Consider the following 21,827-nt stretch of genomic DNA (forward strand, 5'->3'; position numbering starts at 1 on the left):
CATCAAGTGCCGTGGTGAGAATAGGAGCAATGCGAATGGTTGGTTGTCGACTTGCGTCTGCTTGGCAGACTTGTGCAGGACAGGAAATAGTTTTACAGAATTAATAGAAACAGAGACAACACGAATAGCTTCATGTTTGTTTAGGTATAGTGAACTAACTAAGTAGGGTTGCATCATCTCAGGTTACATGCAAATCATACGATGCCATCTAGAGAGCTTCCTCTCTGGTAATTGGATTTCTTGGTATTCCTTCTTTGACTCCGCTATCCAGCTGAGCGTGCGTGTAACGAATCGTCATCGTTGTCTGACGGGACCTCCGATGTGTCTACTCCAGCCACAGCATCATGACGCTTCGTACGGCACATTCACCTCGTGGCTTGGCTTTGTCTTGCCCAGAAATGGACCAAGGTCTAGACCATCATCACCAGTCTTTGGTAAGGCGATCCCCCTTGCGTGTGCTGTGCCGCGCAGACCTGACCTGTGCCGTGCAGCCCAGTGCAGCCCAGTCCAGGGCCCTGCAAATCTCCAAGTAAACTTTGATGCCCGTCTACGGAGAATTCTTCAATCTCGCACACATCCTGGCTGGCGTTTCTCTAACCACCGTTATTCTTTCTAGAAGGCATCTCCGTTGAGTCTCAAACAGTAATCTCGATCTATCAGGATGTGGTTTATTTCACGACTCTATTTGATCTGTGCTCTGCAGATCAGAATACGGTCTTTCCGGGGGAACCAGGACTCACGATTGACATGCTCTACTGCACGCCAGCCCCAGGCAGTTGCGTACTGTAGAGGTAGGTGTATCTATTTTAACTCATGAAGCTAAATCTCTAGTGGGATGATGGATGGATCGTTACAACTTGGCATGTAGACGACTACCAGATACCATCATCTTGACCTTTGACTTATAAGACCGAGACATGGCATCCTTATAACCCCTGTTTCTATCGTCAATCGAATCTATCCATTCATCTAGACTGTCAGTTGTCTTTAGTTGTCTCATTGATTCTGTCTGCAACACATCATATTTCATCATATATTATACAGCCACAAAGACCAAGTCTAGATCTAGACCATTACAGTCTCATCCTCCCTGTCCATCCCGTCTTCCTTCTCTGCCTAGGCTCAATTTACCACCCTCCACTTCCTCTGTACCGGGTTGTCGAGCCGTCCCCAGGCCTCCACGCAACCCTTCGCTGCCTTTAGGCCGCTAATGCACAGCGCACTCCCGCCAAACCCATCCCCTGTACAGTGCCAGCGACAGCTATCCAAGTCCACCAACTGCAGTTGCAGGCGCAACCACGGCTAGTGACTCGTAGAAGAGCCAATATGATGGAGGCCATATCCCAGCGCAACTTCAATTCCTCCTCCATCGCCAACCTTTCCACCCCAACGTCGCTGTCGTTGACGTCGCAGCCAGGTAGTTTATACTGGCCATTCGACGCGCGATCATACTCCGCCCTCGCATGGGCGCCCGATACCTTTGCTTACAACTGCAACCCTTCTCTCGCCGCTGTCAAGCCTTCTGCTGCGACTTTGACTAAACCCACTGGGCGGCGCCCGCGCCAGCCTGCCGCGATATCTCGTTGCACGGCCAGGACAAAGGCCAGAACCGCGTCTCCTGCGAGTGCCGGCTACAGGAGCGCTCCCTCTTCAGCACCATCTTCTACAAGATCCTCACCTGCTTGCACGAGGACCTTTTCTCCACGCCCCAAGTCCAAGATGCCTGGTCGACCTCCGAAGCGGGCTGCCAGCAGTGGTGAAGACGACCACATTCAAGCGCCAGGAAAAAAGCAGCCCCGATTAGAACGAGGACCCGACGATTTTTCCAGCGTTGTCAAGAACCGATTGCAGTCTTATACACGCACTGGTCAGGCTTGCGACAGGTGCAAGGTACGTCATGAACCTCAGACCACACTCATGATAACACAGCTAACGCGCAATCTATAGGTGCGCAAGATTCGATGCGATGCCCTCCCCGAAGGATGTTCCCACTGCACCAACCAGAACCTCGAATGCTATGTCACAGATCGCGTGACAGGTCGCACAGAGCGACGAGGATATATGCAGGAATTGGAAAGGGAAAAGAGCGACATGCTTTCCCACATCCGCGATCTCGAGAAGCTACTCGACAACAAGGGCGTTGAGGTCAAACCCTGGGAGTGGTCGCCCTACGCGCAGTACCCTTCGGGCGTAAACTTTGACGACATGGGCAATCCAATTCCAGATCCAAGTACTGGCGAAACATGGTCCCAGGTTGGCAGCGCATGGGTCAAGAATTCTTCCTCTGGCTCCAACTCTGGATCAAGTCCAAGCTTCCCTCGCACTTTGGAATCTCGACCCCACGGCAACCACCTTGGTGTTGGATTCGACAGCTCTCCTTTGAGCTCAATTGGAGGAACCAAACTGTCAATTCTCGGCATGACAGTCGACCTCGCAAAGTTCGAAGCCGACGAGCCACCAATCGATGCAAAGCCCTCGGCGCCATTGTACAACAAGTCGTCGCAGTCCTTCCTCCAATCCGCTATGCGCATCAACCCTCCCATGCACGTCGACATGCCCTCTCGTGAAGATGCATTCACCTACGCCGAGTGGTACTTTATGACATTTTCCGCCTTTCTTCCTCTCCTCCATAAACCTTCGTTCATGCGGCTAGTAAGTTGAACTCAAACTTTCAGTATCCAAATACTAATCGCGTGACAGTTGACACGCATGTACGACGAACCTAATTTTGAGCCTTCAGTGGCGGAGCTTGTTACCGTGCATATGCTTTTCGCCATCATCTGCTACCAGTACGGGACTCGAAATTGGCAGCAGGTCGATCAGCGCACTCAAATGAACGACCTGTCCAATAAGCATTACCATTTTGCTTTGAGCAAGTTCTTTGAGTTGACATGCACGCGGGATCTAGCTTCGGTCCAGGCGATGGCCATGATCGTCAAGCATACCAGAGCGTTTCCCAAGTCTGGCTGTGTCTCAATCATTGCCAATCTTGCGCTGCAGCGTGCGCTTGAGATTGACTTGCACCGAGAGTCGAGAAAACCAGGTGAAAGCACCAATCTTCAGCATGAGCTCCGAAAGAGAACATTCTGGGTCATTATGACTGTTTACATTGCTGTCAATGGTCGTCGTGGTAGGCCCATGCCAATCACTATTGAGGAATTTGACGTCGGCTTCCCCGAGCCTATCGCAGACGAGCTACTCTCGGATGAGGGCGTTGACACCTCCCGCAACATTCCCTGCCCTTACTGGCCGGGCATCGTCAGTTTCAAGATCATTCCCATCTACTTGGAGATGTACTCCAACATTTACAGTGTGCGACGAGATGCGCGCAATTATGTCAGCATTGTCAACGCACTTGAAGCCAAGATCAAGAACTGGGAAGATGAGCTTCCTGGCTTTTTGAAGATGGATCACGCCGAGCAAACAGAGCAGACACGCATGGCAGCTGTCTACGCCAAAACTTGGGCACTCGAGTTTCGACTCTGCCTGCGACATCCCTCAGTGGCCATGACAAGCGACAAGACGAAAATGGCAGAGAACATGTCAATCTGCGAGGAAGCCTCGCGGAAGATGCTTCAATGCCAGCTTGAGATCCAAAAGTGCAAGTGTCTCGATACTACGTGGTATCAGACTTCAATGTACACCGCTGGTGTTTTCACCATGTTGGCTGCCATGTGGGAGAGGCGATTCGAGACGACGCCAGAGGCCATTGCTGCCTTGCGTGAGGAGATGAACGGCTGGGTCGGCATTCTACAGGAAGCCGGCTCACTGCTCGGTAAGTTCCAGCAAATCGAATACGAAAATGTCAGAGCTAACAATGTCACAGGATCGGGAACCAGTATTGGTGCCGAAATTGGAACCATCATTGATCGCACAATTGCGTGGATCGATCATGACATGCGCAGCAAGGAGCCCAAGAGCACTCAGCCATCTATCACACCGGAGATCAAGCAAGAGCGGACTGCTCAGTCCTCTGCTTACCCGACTCCCCAGATCCCATCTACAGTGTCCAGTGGAGGCACCCAGGGCGAAGTCTCCTCAACAAAGAGCTACTTCCCGGAGCCCGAAATGAATGGACAGGCTCCTTATCCCACACTTGCCTACAACGAACCCACACAAAACGGCTTGGCACCTGCTTACGACACTGGCGCCATGTTCTACAACACGTCTGCGCAAGCCGCAGTCACATCATCGGCCCTTTCGTCGTCCGTGGCGCAGGTGAACCCAATGCTCGCCTTTTCTCAACCAGCCCAGGTACCCCAGCCTGACATGCTCTGGCAGGGTCGCGGCAACACTTGGCACGACTGGACTTCGGCCATCTCTGACACCCAGGATCGGTTCAGTGCATCCACTCTTTTGACGCTCGGAGGCAGTACACGAGATTCCTCCACCGGCGCAGGCGTCCCGGGCGTCACAGCCAGCCCATCGGCAAACGACATCAACAATATACAGAACGGAGGCCAGTGGCCCCTGATAATATTTGACCAAATGGCGCCAAACGGATCTTGATTTTGATGTGGATAGGGACCGGTTGTCCCCTTGTGAGCATTTATTGGGGCGTTCTTGGTGGCGTTTCTGGGGAGAATCGCCACGGTTCAACAAAAAGGGTACTTGGGACGGTTGTATTGTACGATATCTAACGATTGGAAGATATGGACGTTTTGCATGGTTGGAGTGTGTTTGAATGTGTGATCAGCTTTGGATCACTGTTTCTAGTATATAGCTACCTTATAGACTGTACATTATCGATACAGAAATGCACATTGCTTTACAAAAATGTCTCTTAAACTCTAAACTTGTGATTTCTCGCTGCAAGATTGTTTATTCACTGAACTTTAAAGACAATATTGCCTTTCATACATGTCATTGCTTGGTGTTGAAGGATTGTTACTCGATTTACCCGAACCTTTTCCGAACCAAGCTACCCACTCTTTTTCTTGTCGCGTTCAATTCCAAGCTCCACGTCCAAGATATTGCGAATCGACCTCTATCAGGAACTCTCTGCGCAGTCGAATTACATCGCGCGCAGCTCTTGACATCTCTAACATCATTTCTAACATCGCCGACAAGATGGGAAAGAAGCGGCGCGGTCACCCCGACATCGAGGAGGTCCTGCACCGTCCTTGGTGCTACTACTGTACGAAATCTTGCGCCGTGCACTATTGTATCTTGATCGCTGACATTTATCATCAGGCGAGCGTGATTTTGAAGATTTGAAACTTCTCATCTCTCATCAAAAGGCTAAGCACTTTAAATGCGACCGCTGTGGTCGTCGTCTCAACACCGCAGGAGGTTAGTTACCTATTCCCTAAATCTTGTACAGCAACTGACAATCGCAGGTCTCTCCGTGCACATGAACCAGGTCCACAAGGAAAACCTCACGCAGGTCGAAAACGCGCTTCCCAACAGACAAGGTCTCGAGGTGGAGATTTTTGGCATGGAGGGTATCCCCCAGGAAATGCTCGACCAGCACCGCAACCGCATCCTCCAGAACTTCCAGCAGGCGCAGAAGGACCGACAGATCGCGACCGGAAACCCTTTGCCTGGTCAGGGCCACCAGCAGAAGAAGATCAAGACGGAGACGCCGGATGATTTGAAGAAGAGGTTGGCCGAGTTTAGACAGAAGAAGAAGGAGATTGCTGCCAATGGCGGCGTGGATCCTGATGCTGCTCCTGAAGCTGTAGAGCCTCAAGCTGCTTTCGTGAGTATTTCTGGTCTTGTTATTATGGCTTTGCTAATGTTTATAGAATGCTCCTCCTACGTATGCTTCACAAAACCCCTACGAACAACCACCCTTTCCCCAAGCTCCCGCCGCCGTACCTCCCTACACCTTTGCAGCCAACAACCTCCCCGCGCGTCCGTCATCTGGCGCCGCGCTTCCCACTGCGACAGGTCTTCCTCAACGTCCCACACAAAGCGGCGCATGGAACGGCGCACCAGCGGCAGGCGACGACATCGATAACCTGATCCGCATGGCGGAGGCGGGCATCAAGCCAGCAGCGCCAGCGGAGGAGGAGGGCGAGAAGAAGAAGAAGGAGAAGAAGGTGAGGATGTTTTACGACGATGCGGAGGTTAGTCCCGAGGAGAGAATGGCGGCGCTGCCGAGGTATGCGTTTGTGCCTGAAGTTGGGGCGTAGAGGTTTATTGAGAGTGATTGCTTGCATGGTTGGCGTTTGGTAGTAAACTAAATGGTTAATTTGATGTTTGTTTGATGCATGAGATGGCTACACGATGAGTAGTCTATTGGGTGATTGGAGTGATTGTGCTATTCGCTGGAGTCTGTCGAACGAATCCTGCGCTAAGAACTCATCACAAAGAGAAGTCCAGATTGAAGTATGTATTTCTTTTATCAATTGCTTGCTACCAGCTCAAAACCAGAGAGATACTAGAAAGCTTCAACAGCTTAACGGACTCGGGTCTACTGCTCACGACTTGTGGTCAATTGTTCACGCAAACTCGACTGATCATGCCAGATCGCCTTGACAAATAAACAATAAAAATAAAATAAAAAAGCCCCGTTACTCGTCATTCTAGTCAAAGACGTCGCATTGTTATAAAACGACATGTCAGAATAGTGAAGCGATCTTGGGAAGCATTGGTCTCAAGCCGCATTCGTCAAAGTTACCCTGCAGCCCTGGAACACATTCTCGATAGTGTTCTATTATAAGCTTCACCTTGTTATTGGAGAGTATTATCAGGCAATTGCTAGGTACTTTTAATAAGGTTTATCTTTTCTTATTCTGTTTGTTTAGATTTTCATCGTAGCGTGGGTCTTTGGAACGTTGTTTGTTATCCAATGGATATCTGGATGATCGCTGTTCTTGGTGCTGTAGCACACCAGCCCTGAATCAAAACATCACCAGCCTCAAAAGTAACGTCAAAAACAAATAGCTCACCAACGCCTTGCATGGTCTCGCTTGACTCAAGCCCCATACGTTTAATTGACTTATTCGTCTTTGTAAGGGGTCAAGCACATGCATTGAAGCACTCACAGACTAACAGGGTCCCCCTAGAGCAGTGGCCCCAGCGCGTTTCTACAGCAACATTACCCCCCATAAACTGAAACCTCCACTAAACCATGAGAAAGAGAAAACAAACCAGACGTCACCCGCAACCGTGCCTCGCTTCGGCAGCTTAAACTACACTCACTCTTTTCAACAAACCGCCAACTATACTAACATACCAAACCAAACAGCAGGTGCCAACATCTTTGTCTTGTCTAGACTCTTTTTTATTTCGTTTTCCTTCTTGTTCGAGTAAATCTCAACATTTGTTTCTATGATCCATTAGCTCATCCCCAGAGCGCGCCTCTCATTTTACTACTGTCCCGCTTTTGTTTACTTTGTAACGCCTTCCTCACCGATACTGCTGCACGCCACAAGAGAGCTCGAGGTGGTGATCTAAAGTTTCTGGTTGCAACAACACCGCATAACGAGTAAACACCGATATTATGGCTATTACAGCCGCTCCAAGCGCTTCAGGGCAGTCTTCTATTACTGTTGCTGGTAGGATGCACTGTTGCAGATGAAACTCCAGTCGCTAACTGTCTTCAGTTCGAGTTCGTCCATTCACAATCCGAGAAGCTTCGCAATTGTCAGTCGCCAATTCGATACAGCGAACCTTGTCGCTAACTATAATGCAGACAAAAGAATAATGACGGTACCATCTTTCTCGGCGACGGCTCTTTGGCTGCTGCGCCTACACCAAAGCTACACCAACGCGGCATTCGAAACGTGATCAAGGTTGTCGACGACCGTTGTTTGTGCGTTTATTCCTATCACAGCCATGGCAGAGGCTAACAATATGCAGAGTCTTTGATCCTCCCGAGGACAACCCCGTTCAGAAGTTTGGTCGTTCCCTTGTCCCCTCATCGAAAAAGGTCAAGGACCAAGTTTTCGCCTTTGACCGCGTGTTTGACGACAACACCACCCAATCCGAAGTCTACGAAGGCACTACCCGAACTCTCCTCGATAGTGTACTGGACGGTTACAATGCGACGGTTTTCGCCTACGGTGCCACTGGCTGTGGAAAGACGCATACCATTACTGGCACTGCACAACACCCTGGTATCATCTTTATGACGATGCAGGAGCTATTCGAAAAAATTGACGAGCGCAGTCAAGACAAAGTTACAGAATTGAGTCTAAGCTACCTCGAAATTTATAACGAGACCATTCGTGATTTATTGGTTCCCGGTGGTGGAGGCAAGGCTGGTTTGACGCTCAGAGAGGACAGCAACGCCGCTGTTTCAGTGTCGGGATTGACAAGTCACCACCCTAGAGATGTCCAAGAAGTCATGGATATGATTGTCCAAGGAAACGAATATCGCACAGTATCGCCTACCGAGGCCAACGCCACTTCATCCCGATCCCACGCCGTTCTCCAGATCAACGTTGCCCAGAAGGACCGCTCAGCCGGTACCAACGAGCCTCACACCATGGCCACCCTCAGCATCATCGATCTTGCTGGTTCTGAAAGAGCTTCTGTCACAAAGAACCGCGGCGAGCGCCTCGTAGAAGGCGCCAACATCAACAAGTCCCTTCTCGCCCTTGGAAGCTGTATCAACGCACTTTGCGACCGTCGACAGAAGCAGCACGTTCCCTACCGAAACAGCAAACTTACCCGACTTTTAAAATTCTCTCTTGGCGGCAACTGCAAGACTGTCATGATTGTCTGTGTCTCACCATCGAGCGCGCATTTCGACGAGACGCAAAACACCCTTCGATACGCAAACCGAGCCAAGAACATCCAGACCAAGGTGACGCGCAACGTCTTTAACGTCAACCGCCACGTCAAGGACTTTTTGGTCAAGATTGACGAGCAGATGGCCTTGATTAACGAACTCAAGGCGCAGCAAAAGAACGCCGAGGGCATGTTCTTTGCCAAATTCCGAAAGCAAGGCGAGAAGCGAGATGCCCTTGCGCGGGAGGGAGTTCAGCGACTTCGAACAGCCTATGAGCACTCTGCTACTGAGCGTCAGGAGCGTATCAACAACATGAAGCGACTCAAGGGTTTCGAGCGACGCATCGGAATGTTGTCAGGATGGATCGCCGCATTCGATACTGTTTGCGATCAGCGAGGCGACGAAGACTCGATGCCCCAGAACCTGATCGCAATTCGAAAGACAGCTCAGGGCATCCTTGTTGAGTTGGAGAACAGCCGACACCATATCCACCAGAAGCTGGAAAAGTCTGACTGGGAGCGAGCTATTGACACCGCCCTGTCACACGCCCTCCAGCAACTTCATGTGGCCGACGGCGCCGATACTGGAGAGACCGACCAGTTGACTCGCGAGGCCGAGCTGCTCAAGGCCAACTTTAATCGTGAGGCGTACAGGGAGGTTCTTGAGCAGGACAAGGCTGGTGATGCTGCCATGATCCAGATGCTCCTTACCGCCCAATTCGACATCCTCGCATCTCTTCACGATACTCTCGAGATGGGTGAAGAGGAAGCCGTCGCCCACGCCAAGGAGTCGATCAACCGTCTCCTCCAAACTGGCTTCACCGCTGCTGGTCAAGTCGTCAAGCCTGACGGCTCCATGCCCACGGTTGAAGTCTTTTCGCCTCGAAAGAGAGGTACCCCCAAGCGCAAAAAGGCAATTGCTATGCACATTAAGCCTGTTTCAGCCCCTGTGTTTATGCCAGAGAACACTCCTCTTAGCCCAACCAAGGGATCTCCCCGACGACGTAAGGTGATGGGAGCTTCCAAGAAGAGCATCAGCTTCACGCCGGTGAAGATGCTGAAGAAGAAGGGCGGAGTGAGATGGAGGGACGATGAGACTGAGGAGGGTACACTGGTCGACTTTTCGCAGACGCCCCAAAAGTTCAACTCTTCACCAGCGATGCCTTCACCTGAGAAAGACATCGTTGCGCCCCCGATGCCTTCCTACCTCGAACCCGAAGAGTCAAAGATTGACGAGTCCAAGGTCGATGATGAGTCGAGTCCCAGGCTCGAGGTTCCAGAGATGTCCAGCTTTGGAGGCGCGAAGCCAAGCAGGTTTCAAGCTGGATTCCTGGCCAAGGGAGCTAGGCCATCCCTTGCCGGCGGGTCCCCCCAAGCACCAAGCTTGAGCCTCAGACTGGGTTCAGTATCTCCCGACGTTCAGCGAACACCACCCTTGCGATCATTAGATGTCACTAAGAGTGGCAACTTTTCGCCATCGCCATCAGGGCTAGGTATTCCACGACCGATCCGACACTTTAACAGAGTGCACGACGAGAACAACCCTCCTGGTTCAGGATCGGATTCAGAGACGAGCACCATTGACGCGCGAAAGCTTCAGACTGCTCTTCGCACAGCCATGAAGGAAAAGGCCCGTAGAGCGAGCATTTTGGCTGGTACAGGCGCATCCAGCTCTAAGCGTGTCTCTTCAATGGGAATGCTGCCTGAACGAAGCGCACCCCGACCCAGTTTGTCTGGGCCTCTCGCCAGCACCACCAACGGCATCTCTCGACTCCGACGAGGTAGCGCCGAGAGGAGAAGAAGCCCACCAATGGCATGCTTCTCCAACGACTTTACCATCGACAGAGCCTTGACTCAAGGTCAAGCTAGACGCATGAACATGAGCAGTACTCGCGCATCAGAAGTTAATGGTGGAAGCCCCCAGGGCAGCATGACCAGCGGCCCTGCTCGTCGGATTACTATCGGTACCGGCTCAGGAGCTGCGCATCGCCGCCAAGTTAGTGCCGGAGGTACATGGCGATGAGGTGGCCTGTATAATAGCGCTTGTGGATTAAATTGCCTTGATGTATAGGCCTTGGATGGGAGTGTGCTTGATTTGTTTATTAGCCTGGAGTTTACGGCTGTGGCGTTTGGCATTGCATGAATCTATGTAGATTGGAATGATACGGCATTCTTATTTAGTGTATGAACATATTTTGAATCGCATCAATTGATGAAGAGTATGATGTGTCATTGTGAGAAGTTCTGGACATGTGACTGACTTGTATGGGTTGAATTGGCTTTTACCTTTGCACTTGCTTCACGTCTTCCTATCATAACTCTGTCTTGAATCGAGGCTTACCACAGTGAGGACCACTATGGTCAGAGGGCAGAAAAGAGGAAATGTGGCCATCATACATGAAGAATTGTGAGGTACAATTGGTGATTTCTCACGACCTTTGAAGTTTGGCGTACGGTCATTCCGTGAGGCGACCTTATTCTCACATTCATAAGTACTACCTATTCAGCAGCTCACTTCTTCTTCCTTCGGCACCCTTGGATAACACTACTCTCTTACATCGACTTTCGATACCAAGCCTACTTGTCAGTTACCTTGCCCCGATACGAACAGTACAATCTAACTGACGGCTTCTAGAGTATCGAGCGCAGTCACTCATTAAACATGTCTCGTCATTTTGTCCCGCTCGTTATAGCTGTGCTCTTCAGCGCCCTCGCCAACGCAGAACCATGCAAACCAAACGAAGTCATCAACGGCGTCGAAATCTTCTCAACCACAACAACAACCACCACCGCAACAGCCCAAGTAACCCACTCCTGCGTCGACAACCAACTAAGCCCCCCTCCCAAAGACCTCCTCTGCGGCGTAGAAGGAAACTCCTGGACGCGTGATGATTGGATAGTAGACGAGACGAAATTTGATGGTGACGAACTAGACTGTCTTGCAAGATGTTATAAAGCGCGAAAAGAGGGAAAGAACTGCGTGTTGATTGAGGTACAGAAGGGTGCCATGTGCTTTATGCATGTCACTACTGATCATCAGCTTGACCATTCGGCTGTGGTTAGGTTGTATGAGCCTGGGTGTTTTTGTGACGTGCCTGAGAGGGTTATTGAAGGAGAGGAGCTTTGAGAGTCTTGTATACCAAGCCGAGTAAATTGAATCACCTGACCTAGACTAAATAAACGTAAAGTAATCATAATGATCTGCTGAGCAAGATGAATCACTGCTGAGGTTGAGAATCTGTAGGCTCGTGACCTGCTCAAGTCACGATCTATATAAACTCGACCTCTCCCCAAATTGATTTCCTTCTCTTCTTTTCATTTCAACTTCTCGTGGCTTGCCCGTAGCCCCTCATGACTATTTAAGCGGTCGTGTTTGAAGTGCTTGCAGCTATGTCCTAAGAGAAGGTCCCCAGAGAGCCCCCGGATGGTATGAATTAAATTCCCTTTATAAAGACTAAAAAGATTATCCATAAGAAAGAAAAAGGCAAAGGAAGAGGCCTAAAAGAAAGAGATGAAGCAAGGTAAAGAGGAGGTTTCGCCTTGCTTATGCTGAGTTGGTCAGCATTAACTTGTAAGAAATAAAATTATCAGGGCAGCTTATGTTACTTAGACTTAGACTACTTATTTATATACCCTAACTTGAGAGGCTACCCACTAGACTGCTATACATCTCATAGTCAAGGAAATTTATATTGATTTGAAATATTCTAGTTCTGCAATGTCCTGAGTCTCTTGACGCCCCTACTCTGTGTGATCTGTGCTCACAGTCACACTCTTCCAGTCATCCAGAATCTTGAGTGCCTCACCAATCTTTCCCCGAATAAACGCATCCGCGTCACTACCGAGAATAATCCTCACAGGCACTTCCTTTCCCTTTCCAACACCTGTTCCCGTCAGGATCTCGACAATGACCTTTGTTCCCTTCTTGACATCTCCAGGCTGATTGTTATCCGTCGCCACCAAAGCCTGGCGCGTCATACCCGTAGGCGTGTTCTTATCGTTGTAAACATCCATGCGGTTCTTGGTGACTACCTTGACACCAGGGTTGAGGAAGCTCGTGCGGAAATATCCTGGTTCAACGACTGAAGCGAGGATGTTAAAAGGCGCTAGTTCCTCCCGTAGAGATTCTGCGAGCGAAGACATGCAGGCTTTAGCCATGGAGTAGACAGAGAATGTCGCGCCGCCGCTCCAAGAGCCGATGCTTCCAAAGGTAACAACCGCTCCACGACGTCCATTTTCACCAACACTCTGCTCCCTCATTCCCGGGAGGAAAGCCCTGATTGTGTTGAAAATGCCAAAGACGTTGGTGTTGAAAGAGTTGTACAGCTCCTCCGGGGAAACCTCTTCGACTGCACCGTCTAGGATGTACCCGGCGGCATTGATGAGGTAGTCAACACGGCCGTGTTTGGCGTAGACATCTTTGGCGATGGCTTCAAGGTCTGAGATGGGGGAGGTTACGTCAAAGGCAAGGGTGTGGGCTCCTGCGTCGGCGAGGTCTTGGACACGAGATGTGCTGCGTGCTGTGGCGATGACGGTGTGGCCGAGTTTAAGGGCGCTAAGAGCGATATCATGGCCGAAGCCTGATGAAGCTGCTGTGATGAACCAGACTGGTGAAGACATTTTGATGCTTGTTGTGGTGTGTTGGGTATGTGATTGGGTTATTGCTAGTGTTTATGTGATGAAGTGTGATGCTGATGATACAGACTTTAAACCAGGATCCCGTATCCTTTTTATAGATGTTCCAACTCACATATGCTAGCCAAAGTACATTATCTCCGAAACCTCCAGAGACGCTTTATCACCGACACCGATGAAGCATCACGACAAAAGCGGGGTCTTATCGCCGAAGGCCAATCGCGTGTTAATATTGTCAGCCACGTAATCATCGGAGTTTCTTACTGCAGATTATCTCCTGTGGCTTTAGAGAAATCATTTCTTTGGTCAGAATGACGGACAAGTTTACGCTGGATTGTTATTCGGGAATGATGAGTAAGCCAAGATATCGATTGCTATTTTATGTCCCTGTCTTTCATGGGAAGTCACTTGGCTGAGTATCACTGCTAGAAGCTGAAACAATAGTGAAGTATATTATGAATTATCAGACTTGAAACTAGTTCAAATTAACGCCATGTCTGAATCGATCGTTGTGACAAGAAGTGAAGTTATCGTCATTGTATTACCTTCCTCAAACCTTCCCCAAGCAACCCACATACATCCCATCACTCCCCCTCACGATATCCTTCAAGAACCAGATTGCGTAGCCTGGGGCATGGGCTCAGGAATATCGCAGAAACAACCAATGTCATACCACTTCTAAGGACTCGGGGACGAGAAAGGGGACAGTCTCCTGTTCCAGAGCTGGCAGTTAACGCCCACCTGGATAGAGAAGATTTTGCAGTCTGGGTCGTTCTTACATTACCGGCTTGGTGACAATATCAATGTATTTATACTTGCGTTTCTTAGTGTGACTACAGGTGATTGACAATGACATATCATTGTCTCCTTTGTTAGACACAAAAAGCATATTTATGCGAGAAGAGATACCAGCTCGTCGAAGACTGTCGACAAGGAGCAAAAGCTGCTTCTCCGACTGAGAAGGAAACTCAAGGGTAGAGTTGGCCCGATTCAGAACCACACCCTCGATCTCAAGGCCGATAGCAAGGGGCATGATTCACTGCTGATTCAGTGTCAAGAAATACGCAAGAAGTGCCGTTTCAGTGTGTGGGTGAGTGGTATGTCTAAATCATTAGGATCAGGAATTACAAGAGAGATAAGATATTCAGCTCTTAAAGATCTCTCTGGCAGTGTAAACAATTATTATACTTGATGGACCTATTATTCCCGTTTGACTTGCTTGCTCTGGCAATAGGTCTCCTGAACATTGTTTGAGGTAATAGCGGCAGACGTTTGCCTACAACATATTACACAAGAAATATCAGGTTTCTCAAAAGATGTTTTCAGTAACAATTGAAATCAGTGTTTACCGTAGGTTTTCATTTCCTCCGTCACAAGCCAATACAGGCATCAATGCCCGAAAACTCCCAACCAATTATGGTCTGAAAATACGAACGGTATACGATTTGACTATGATACACTGTCAGTTGTCGGTAACAAAAAGTAGGTGATCACAGTGTCGAACCATACTTACTGTTCATACCATGCTGTAGAGGTAAAGACCAGCCGTACCGTTCGGAGGCCTGCGAAACAGATGAATTATGGCCCCTAAAGCTCTGGGCGAGGCAAGGATTTTGAGGTCTGAAGTTGCCAGCCATCAATTGCATCAATCTGTATCAGATTCCCCGACCAAATCCATACCTTCAAAGAGGTCCAGCCAATCCTCCAGTCTTTCTTTCACAAAAGTGTCCAGATCCCAGCCCGGCTCCGTATACAGGGACTCTGTATCACCGTCCCAGAGATAGATATCTGCTTCAATGGTGGTCCCGTCATCGAGTGTCGCGAGGGCAGCCGTAGGTGTATAGGCCTCACCCTCAAAGTCGTCCAGCTTTTTCCTCTGCGACTTGGTCTCCAAAAGAATAACTTACCCGTCAACCTCGTGGCCATCCTTCTTAATGACTGCAGGATAGTCGCAATGGTGGATGGAGTATCTTGCATAGCCGTGGACCTTGGCTGGGCGCACCAAGTCTGCCACAGTGCTGGTCTTTGTAGCATCTCCTGTCAACGCCCAAGCAAGAAGGGGCAACGCTCTAAGCGTTCCATACACAAAAAGAGGCCGCGGCCGCGGTTGAGGTCACTACCATAGCGATCGAGACTTGTTTGTTGGTGTGTCTGCCTGTCTGTGATTGCGTGTGTGTATTGCTTGTGTCGGTTTGTTTTTGCGTATGTGTGTGTGTGTGTGTGTGTGTGTGTGTGTGTGTGTGTGTGAAGAAGCAAGATTTTAAAAAAAGGCAATAGAAAAGTGGTATCAAAAAGACAAAAGGCTGTAAATTTTATTCATCACTTGGATAGTTTGTAACAATGCCTGGCACAAAACTAATTGTAACAAGCCTTAGCAGGCAACTTTCCAATTTGCTGACTAACTGCCGCAAGTCAGATCCTTCCTGCCTAAGGCTTGTAGCGCCGCATCATTAGGCCTAATATTAATTGTGATATGCTAGCTATTACAGATTGGCTATTATAAAATTTTAAACCTATACCCTACTATTATTTTTATCGTAATAGGACATACAGAGGGCAAGAGTCGGATTTTCATATACCTTTTCCTCTAGAGCCGCTGCTGTCTCTAGAGCCTGTAGGCAACAGATTAGTTTCCCTCCCTGCATTGACACAAGCTGATTCAACCGTACAGTTTTGACACCTATGAACCGAATCATGACGGGTGCGCCCTACCGATCGGCCCCTGACAATGAATCAGACAGCAAACGTTCCACCTGGACCCTCCATGGACACATACGTCCGGCACCTGGAGAAACTTCCAAAGGAACATAGGGCCACTCCGATCCCGTGGTCTCCCGAGCAGACTTGTCGATACAGTTTTCAATCACCCCAGCTTCTACAACTGTTCTTGATGGCTTTAACCAACCAGCCCGACAGCTGATGTCGGATGGCAATACCGATGACTTGCGAAACAAGAGTCCGCATTACAACATTGCTCGGCGCACCGCCGAAAGCTGCTGCTACGCTGCCGATTATCCTATTCGATCGCACCCAGACTCTTGTCTCGATCTGGATGTCGTTGGTGTTTGCGTCGGTCATCATCGCCCTTTATCTTCTACCTCAATCACATGTCCACTGGCCTCAGAGTGTCGGGAATATCGGCCGCCAGAATCATAAGGGACGAAATTAGTAGGCTGGTTTATGCTACTTAGACTAGACTTTTAGACTAATGTTTTTATCTCAAGGCTTATGAGGATGACCTTTCTGCTACCCGGTAGACTAGTTACCGTCAATATCACCTGCTGGGACTCAGATAAATATTCCGATACGATAAATATGAAACAAATACTGGCAACTAAAAGTCTACATGACTTTCATCAGCTATCTGTTATTGATCCAACCCTTGATCCCTGTGGCAAACATCTATCAGCGTGATAAGCATGATTATAGCATCGGATTCGGAGAGTCAAGTTGTCCAGGCCATGGTCAGATGACATGTCTCTTCCATTTGCAACAAATAAATCCAATAATCTGTAAACCTATTTCCTAATTGAGTCAGCATCGGACCCCGACATTAGACCGGCGGAAACTCCGGATAGTAAGCACGGAGGATCAAGATTAATAAGGAGAGTCCACATACATTGTTGAAATAAAGATAAAAGAGGATTATCCTGCAGCTAGTTGAAGTTGTTTAATTATTAAATAATTTACTACATCATATCAACCCATTACAAAACAACATGTCAGAATACAGTCCATTGGCGATCGGCCTCAAGGTCTTTTCAATCTTCTCCATGGCTACAAGTACAGCAGATGTCATTGCCGGACACAAAGCTCTCATCCCAGCCTCCGAGCGAGCTCTACTGCCGAAATCAACACTCTCTGTACTTGACAACCAACTACGTTTCCTAGGAGCGGTATGGGGAGGATACGGGGCACTCCTGTGGTGGGCAAGCAATGATCTTGAAACGAGACAGACTCCTCTCGCAGTACTTGGAGCTGTTATGTTTATTGCTGGCATCGGTCGGACCGCTTCGGGGTTGGCCACTGGTTGGGGTGCACCTTGGCTTAAAGTTGCCGCCGGTATCGAGCTCGTTTTCCCACCTCTGATTTACCTGTTTGGGTTCTAGATTCGATGTTTGGTGGAGGAATATAAAATGGACAATGGATTTAACTCACCCAACTCTGGAGCCGTATTGGGATTAGAACTTGAAGTGGTTCACTCAGTCGCTACAGGTCTAGAGCCACTTGGACGGCCCCGGGGGTGTCAGAAATACTGACTGCTGGGGCATGGAGGGCGATGTGATCATACTATTCTATGTTACTTAAAGAGGAGTTATTAGGCTGTTTACCTTGTACGCTAAAGCTAAGAAGCCAGCCTTTCCTAGGATAGATCAAAGTTGCACATATGAAAAGAATACGACCAACCGGACTTTACTCTCGCGCGTTGAACGAAGATCCTTTCCACGTGATACTATGTAAGACCCTGGCCAAATCTCGAGCAGGAACCTGAAACACGTAGCAAAAGGCTGTATGACCAGGTAAGACACGTACAACTGGCGAAAGATACACAGGCCGAGACTGGGCACTATGCAGTGATCCAGCCAATTAACTTGGCCAGTCGGCGAGCCACATGATGGTCATACCGCTAGAGGATATTGAATCATCCGTGTAACTAGGTGGTACAAGAGAGTAGATTGGAGAACGACTTCGACTTCTCGGTCGTGCCTTACTTCACCCGAGTACCATCCCGAGTAGCGCCCCGAGTCTTTCCATCATTTCCTTCCCAAGCTCCCTTACTTCCTTGCACATCACCGTTGCACTAAGAGAATCTTGGCTCAATTTGAACAAACCTTTTCTTGAACTCTTTGGCAATCTCTCATCATGGAAGTAGGCGGCTTCGCAGTAGGAGCCGTTGCCCTCGCCAGCCTCTTCAAAGATTGTGCCGATCTTTATTCCATGTTCACGTCGGCACAGAACCTGGATAAAGATGCGGCCACACTACAAGCAAAGCTAGAAATTGAAGAAACAGTGTTTCTCAGGTGGCCGGAGCGAGTTGGCTTGTTCAAGCAAGACCAGGACCAAAACGAAGCCATATTCAGCGATGCACACACTCGGCGTCTCATCATGCTAACTTTGGAGCAAATGAGAGATCTCCTAAGTGATGGAAACAAACTACGAAAACTTTATGGTGTGAAAAGCATCACCCCTGCGAAAGAATCCAACTCAAGCTTAGCATCAAACGATGTTCATGGGCGTATCAGCGCACGTCGACGATTGCAATTTGATTCGGACTTTCGAGGTATGAATATCAAAGACGTGTTCAAAACAAGTCGTATATCAATGCTTGACAATTTCGCCAAACAAATCACCTGGGTCATTGGTGATAAACAAAAGTTTCATCAGCTCATCTCGGATCTCACGTACTTTAACAGGAGACTAGTCGAGTTGACTCCCGGATCTACTCCCGCGTTGACTGCGAATGACCTCTGTCATATACGCAACATCGAAAAATTCGATGTCATTGTGGAGGCATTGCAAAACAATCACTCTCACCAGAGTGCAGTCATCGAAGCCCGGTCGAATGCCATACAGTCCCGCATACTAGATACGCTCTGGTTCCGGTGGCATGATGACAGGAGACTCACGGTCAAGGACGCACACAAAAAGACATTCCGCTGGAGTCTCGACTCGTCGGCCGAGGATTGTACATGGCAGCATCTTCCTACTTGGCTGAAAAGCAACTCTGGGATATACTGGCTCGCAGGCAAAGCTGGAAGTGGGAAATCAACGTTGATGAAATTCATCCATAGTGATGAGCGCACAATGGACTATCTCGAAGCCTGGTCTGGCGACTCGGATCTCGTCGTTGCCAATTTCTTCTTCTTCGCCCAAGGATACCCTGAGCAAAAGTCGCAGGTTGGGCTACTGAGGAGCCTCCTCCACCAACTACTGAGCCATGACGCTACTTTGGCTGAGATTGTCCTTCCAAATGCCTGGAGAGAAGCATCCCGTGAGAATCAGAAGAAGCAAGAGGGCCTAACAATGCCATCCATCGCGGAAATGGAGAAGGCATTGGAGGACATATGCAACTTGTACCGAGCCACCAAGAAGATATTTTTCCTCATTGACGGTATTGACGAGTACGAAGGCAATGATATTGATGTTGCCGCTTTGATGTCCGCCCTTGGGGCATTTTCGAACGTCAAGATTCTCGTTTCAAGCAGACCCCATGATTCGCTTGTCGCGGCATTCAGAGAATCGCCCAGGATGAATCTTCCGGACTTGACAGAACGAGATATTTCCCATTATGTTTACGACACCGTCGCCTATCACCCTTACATGATACAACTTTCTGCAATGAATCCGGAGACAGTTGAACTTATAACAAAATCCATCGTGGAAAGAGCTTCTGGCGTCTTCCTCTGGGTTGTCCTAGTCTGTCGATCCGTCATCGAGGGCTGCGACGCTTTTGAAACAGCTTCAGACCTTCAATCACGCGTTGACGAGTCTCCCAAAGAGATCGAGGAATTATTGAATCACATTCTACAAACGATTGATCCACGCTGGGAGGATGAAGCGATGAAAATCATGTATTTGGTGCATACGAATCAATCGTGTGGAATGGCTCCTCCTCTATCGACACTGGGCTTATCGCTCATTTGCGAGCAGGGGTACATTTCAGACATGCACTCATCAGAGATTCGAGCCCGGGAGCCGTTTACAACAAAGGACACAGATCCCAGATGTTCCACGATGGAAGGAAGGCTACGAAGCAGATGCCGTGGCCTTGTCGAGGTCAATCGAGTCATGAGAGATAAAGACAGGCGTCGGTTTTTCGGTGGTAATGACGAAAACAAGGAGAGCGAGTCCATTCTGATGTCCAGTGTCGAGTTCATGCATCGGACTGTCTATGACTTTCTTTCGCAACCATGCAATTTCAACCGCTGGTTTGGAAAGATCACGCAGCAAGGCTTTAATGCTTATTTCGTTTTGTGCAATCTATGGTGCCAACTCATCCCGACATTCCAACAAAACAAGGCTGTCGAGCGAATGCATTGTCTCTTCGGCGCCGTTTCTATCACGATCTATGGTAATTACAAAGGATGTGCACTCGAGGTTATTTTCCATTGTTTTTCAAGGATCCAATACATTTGTGGCATGTATCTGATCGATGATAACCTTCCAAAAGCGGCAAAATACTTCGTCCATGATAGGAATTGCCGACAGTACTACAGCGACATCTCGGTTATACTGGCTCTGGCTGCCGAATGCTCGGTGCGAAAGACAATCGAATTCGTGTACGAGACTGAGATTCCGCTGCATAGTCTCTTATATCAGCCACCTAGTTTGGAATCACTGAGAAATTGCGAGCATGAGCAAGATAAGGTAGTGGAAAATCTTGGTTGCCAGCAGAACGATCTCTATCACAAAATCAGCGCCGAGCACGGAGTTTTCGTGACTAGGCATCCTCTGTTTTTTCATGCTATGCGTTGGCCTTTTCTGATCAAAAATTGTTCCGAATTAACTTGCTTGGTAAATGAACACCAGAACTTTGAAGCGGTCGAGTTCTTACTCGGAAAAGACCAAAATTCGATAGAAAAGGACATTGGTACTAATATGATAAGGCTTATTGACCGCTATCTTACTCAAGATGGCTATAAATGCCTCCCAGGATGGAAAGATATCCGTAACGATATTAGTTCAAGACTACGGGAATAGCGGATATGGATTGATTAATTTTCTGTTTGGGATTTACAGCAGAAAGGTGACAGAAGAGACGCCTCTTGGTCTACAGTATACGTTTTGATTTAGCTTAGCTAATCCCATGTCTCTCATATGTGTGGTTTGAACGCTTCATAATCCTTCAGTGTGTAAATCATACAAGCAGAGCAGACACGACATGTCTAAATGTAATTCCAAGTAATCTGCGAAACCCCATCCTCAATCCTAGCAAGAACCTTGAAAGCAGCCACAGACAAGTCCAAATAGTTCTCATCAATACCACCATCGGTTGAGTCTACAACAGTTACTTCAACCCATCTCTGCGCAGGAGTCTCAATATAAATCTTCTTTCCACAGAGACTCATGTCGAATCTGCGCTTGTCGAGAGCCGCGATGAGTTCACCATCGCGGTAGACTTGTCCACATTTACTAGGAGATTCACCTGGGTAGTAGTATGATGCGAATCCCTTGTATTTTCCCGTAGTGACTGGAGTTTTTGTGACTGTCGTCTGCATAGGCTGGGATTGCTTGTCTGTAGTTTTCGCTTGTGTTTCTTGGACAACGGTTGCTGGGACAAGTGGTCCTACTGGTACGGGTGGTTTCACAACGGGGCGTGTTTTGACTCCTCGAGCATCAAGATTGGGCGATGGTGTCGCAACGACGCCAGGGACACTGACAGCCAAAGCGACAAGAGCGGTAGATATTTTGGAGAAGTGCATTTTGGAGGGCAGGCAAATGGCTCGCAAGTCTCTTCCCGGGAAGAGAAGGGAGGTTACAATACTTATAGAAAGGCCCTAAGCCACCTC

General features: G+C 48.7%; 8 protein-coding genes across 8 annotated transcripts, besides 3 other annotated features; 5 read left to right on the forward strand and 3 right to left on the reverse strand.

Moving 5' to 3' along the window:
- Positions 1–1,326: 1,326 nt before the first annotated feature.
- On the forward strand, positions 1,327–4,509 carry FPSE_03993 (uncharacterized protein; the record flags this gene model as incomplete). The annotated part of the gene is made up of 4 exons (XM_009257111.1): positions 1,327–1,890; positions 1,948–2,652; positions 2,701–3,775; positions 3,827–4,509. 4 exons carry the CDS (start codon positions 1,327–1,329, stop codon positions 4,507–4,509), a joined length of 3,027 nt encoding a protein of 1,008 aa, XP_009255386.1.
- Positions 4,510–5,070: 561 nt separating this feature from the next.
- Positions 5,071–6,137, forward strand: FPSE_03992 (uncharacterized protein; the record flags this gene model as incomplete). Its single annotated transcript, XM_009257110.1, has 4 exons — positions 5,071–5,137; positions 5,194–5,292; positions 5,340–5,701; positions 5,748–6,137. The coding sequence occupies 4 exons, from the start codon at positions 5,071–5,073 to the stop codon at positions 6,135–6,137; spliced, it is 918 nt and encodes a 305-aa protein (XP_009255385.1).
- Positions 6,022–6,044: a microsatellite.
- A 347-nt stretch (positions 6,138–6,484) lies between the features above and the next one.
- Positions 6,485–6,512: a repeat region.
- Positions 6,513–7,450: 938 nt separating this feature from the next.
- On the forward strand, positions 7,451–10,705 carry FPSE_03991 (uncharacterized protein; the record flags this gene model as incomplete). Its single annotated transcript, XM_009257109.1, has 4 exons — positions 7,451–7,505; positions 7,554–7,593; positions 7,643–7,762; positions 7,810–10,705. The coding sequence occupies 4 exons, from the start codon at positions 7,451–7,453 to the stop codon at positions 10,703–10,705; spliced, it is 3,111 nt and encodes a 1,036-aa protein (XP_009255384.1).
- A 1,718-nt stretch (positions 10,706–12,423) lies between these two features.
- On the reverse strand, positions 12,424–13,302 carry FPSE_03990 (uncharacterized protein; the record flags this gene model as incomplete). Its single annotated transcript, XM_009257108.1, has 1 exon — positions 12,424–13,302. One exon carries the CDS (start codon positions 13,300–13,302, stop codon positions 12,424–12,426), a length of 879 nt encoding a protein of 292 aa, XP_009255383.1.
- Positions 13,303–14,517: 1,215 nt separating this feature from the next.
- FPSE_03989 (uncharacterized protein) lies at positions 14,518–16,395 on the reverse strand (the record flags this gene model as incomplete). Its single annotated transcript, XM_009257107.1, has 10 exons — positions 14,518–14,593; positions 14,831–14,879; positions 14,998–15,191; positions 15,225–15,309; positions 15,402–15,476; positions 15,721–15,773; positions 15,805–15,811; positions 15,869–15,929; positions 16,094–16,160; positions 16,223–16,395. The coding sequence occupies 10 exons, from the start codon at positions 16,393–16,395 to the stop codon at positions 14,518–14,520; spliced, it is 840 nt and encodes a 279-aa protein (XP_009255382.1).
- Positions 15,517–15,564: a microsatellite.
- Positions 16,396–17,036: 641 nt separating the features above from the next.
- Positions 17,037–17,426, forward strand: FPSE_03988 (uncharacterized protein; the record flags this gene model as incomplete). The annotated part of the gene is made up of 1 exon (XM_009257106.1): positions 17,037–17,426. The coding sequence occupies one exon, from the start codon at positions 17,037–17,039 to the stop codon at positions 17,424–17,426; it is 390 nt and encodes a 129-aa protein (XP_009255381.1).
- Positions 17,427–18,180: 754 nt separating this feature from the next.
- On the forward strand, positions 18,181–20,762 carry FPSE_03987 (uncharacterized protein; the record flags this gene model as incomplete). Its single annotated transcript, XM_009257105.1, has 2 exons — positions 18,181–20,685; positions 20,736–20,762. 2 exons carry the CDS (start codon positions 18,181–18,183, stop codon positions 20,760–20,762), a joined length of 2,532 nt encoding a protein of 843 aa, XP_009255380.1.
- A 441-nt stretch (positions 20,763–21,203) lies between these two features.
- On the reverse strand, positions 21,204–21,740 carry FPSE_03986 (uncharacterized protein; the record flags this gene model as incomplete). Its single annotated transcript, XM_009257104.1, has 1 exon — positions 21,204–21,740. The coding sequence occupies one exon, from the start codon at positions 21,738–21,740 to the stop codon at positions 21,204–21,206; it is 537 nt and encodes a 178-aa protein (XP_009255379.1).
- Between the last annotated feature and the right edge of the window lie 87 nt (positions 21,741–21,827).

Source organism: Fusarium pseudograminearum, chromosome 3, assembly GCF_000303195.2.
Source record: "Fusarium pseudograminearum CS3096 chromosome 3, whole genome shotgun sequence".
Lineage (NCBI taxonomy): Eukaryota > Fungi > Ascomycota > Sordariomycetes > Hypocreales > Nectriaceae > Fusarium > Fusarium pseudograminearum.